General features: G+C 44.0%; 1 protein-coding gene across 1 annotated transcript; it reads left to right on the top strand.

The window, feature by feature from the left end:
• Positions 1 to 234: 234 nt before the first annotated feature.
• LOC126071524 (olfactory receptor 10J5) lies at positions 235 to 1,164 on the top strand. The gene has a single exon (XM_049875712.1). It carries the CDS (start codon positions 235 to 237, stop codon positions 1,162 to 1,164), a length of 930 nt encoding a protein of 309 aa, XP_049731669.1.
• Positions 1,165 to 1,566: the final 402 nt, after the last annotated feature.

The following is a 1,566-nucleotide window of genomic DNA, read 5'->3' as shown; positions in this document are numbered from 1 at the left end:
CTCAGAATCCTGCTCTCTACAGTGGCAATGTTCACATGTATAAACCCCAAGGAGGTATAAATACTTTTCTTTCTTCAGGTGGAAGGGCCCTAAGCATGAGCTTTCTGGTTACAGAAGGAATTAGACTCACTCTATCAGTTCTTTGTCCCTTATTGTAAAGTCTGATTGCTAATGGGATTTTTTTTTTTTTTTTTGATGGCTGTCTTTACTGCTTGCAGCCACTGATATAGTAGAATGCACAGAAAGAACTTCACGGAAGTGACAGAATTCATCTTCCTGGGATTCTCTAGCTCTGGAAAGCACCAGATCACCCTCTTTGTGGTTTTCCTAATCGTCTATATTTTAACCCTGGCTAGTAACATCATCATTGTGACTGTTATCTGCACTGACCACCATCTCCACACTCCCATGTACTTCTACCTGAGCATGCTGGCCAGTTCAGAGACTGTGTACACACTGGCCATTGTCCCACGAATGCTTTCCAGTCTCATTTTTCATAAACAGCCCATCTCCCTGGCAGGCTGTGCAACTCAGATGTTCTTTTTTGTCATCATGGCCACTAACAATTGCTTCCTGCTCACAGCAATGGGCTATGATCGCTATGTGGCCATCTGCAAACCCCTGAGGTACACGGTCATCATGAGCAAAGGAATGTGTGCTCAGTTGGTATGTGGGTCCTTTGGCACTGGTCTGGTTATGGCAATTCTTCATGTGACAGCCATGTTCAATTTGCCCTTCTGTGGCACAGTGGTGGAACACTTTTTTTGTGACATTTACCCTGTCATGAAACTTTCTTGCATTGATACCACTGTCAATGAGATAATCAATTATAGTGTCAGTTCATTTGTGATTTTCATTCCCGTGTGCTTGAACTTTATCTCCTATGTTCTCATTATCTCCTCCATCCTCAAGATTGCCTCAGCTGAAGGTAGGAAGAAGGCCTTTACCACCTGTGCCTCCCACCTCACCGTGGTCATTGTCCACTATGGCTGTGCTTCCATTGCCTACCTCAAGCCCAAGTCAGAAAACTCTGTAGAAAAAGACCTTCTTCTCTCTGTGACTTACATCATCATCACTCCCCTGCTGAACCCTGTCATTTACACTCTGAGGAACAAGGAAGTCACGGATGCCCTACGGAGAGCTGTGGGCAAAAACGTTCCTTAACACATTGAATCATTTTTTTCAGGAGACCTTTAGCCCAGTGTAATGTGTGTCCACTCACAAACATACCACAATACACAAGTTCATCAAGTGCAATGTTTTCTCTAAATAATGTCAGAGATTAGAAATGCGCTTCTTTTTCATGGTCTAGACACAGGGCAAAAACCAGGGATTCTGCTCTGGTACATTTTATTACCAGATTCAAGAATAATCCCAAGCTGGATCAAAACTACTTGTGTCTGTGCCTGGGGATTTATGTTTGAAACCTCTTCTGGCCCTCACTTTACCTGGCTCCTCTCTGCCAGTCAAATCCTTGACCTAGTCTGATAAGGTGTTGTGGAGAAGAGGCAGTTGGAAGAGAGGTGGCAGCAGTCTTAGGAACATAAGCCGCAGAGACAGATTTCA

The sequence above is a fragment of the Elephas maximus genome, chromosome 3, assembly GCF_024166365.1.
Source record: "Elephas maximus indicus isolate mEleMax1 chromosome 3, mEleMax1 primary haplotype, whole genome shotgun sequence".
NCBI classification, from domain to species: Eukaryota; Metazoa; Chordata; class Mammalia; order Proboscidea; family Elephantidae; genus Elephas; species Elephas maximus.
The sequence above is the reverse complement of the archived record's forward strand: the minus strand, read 5'-3'. Positions and strand labels throughout refer to the sequence as shown.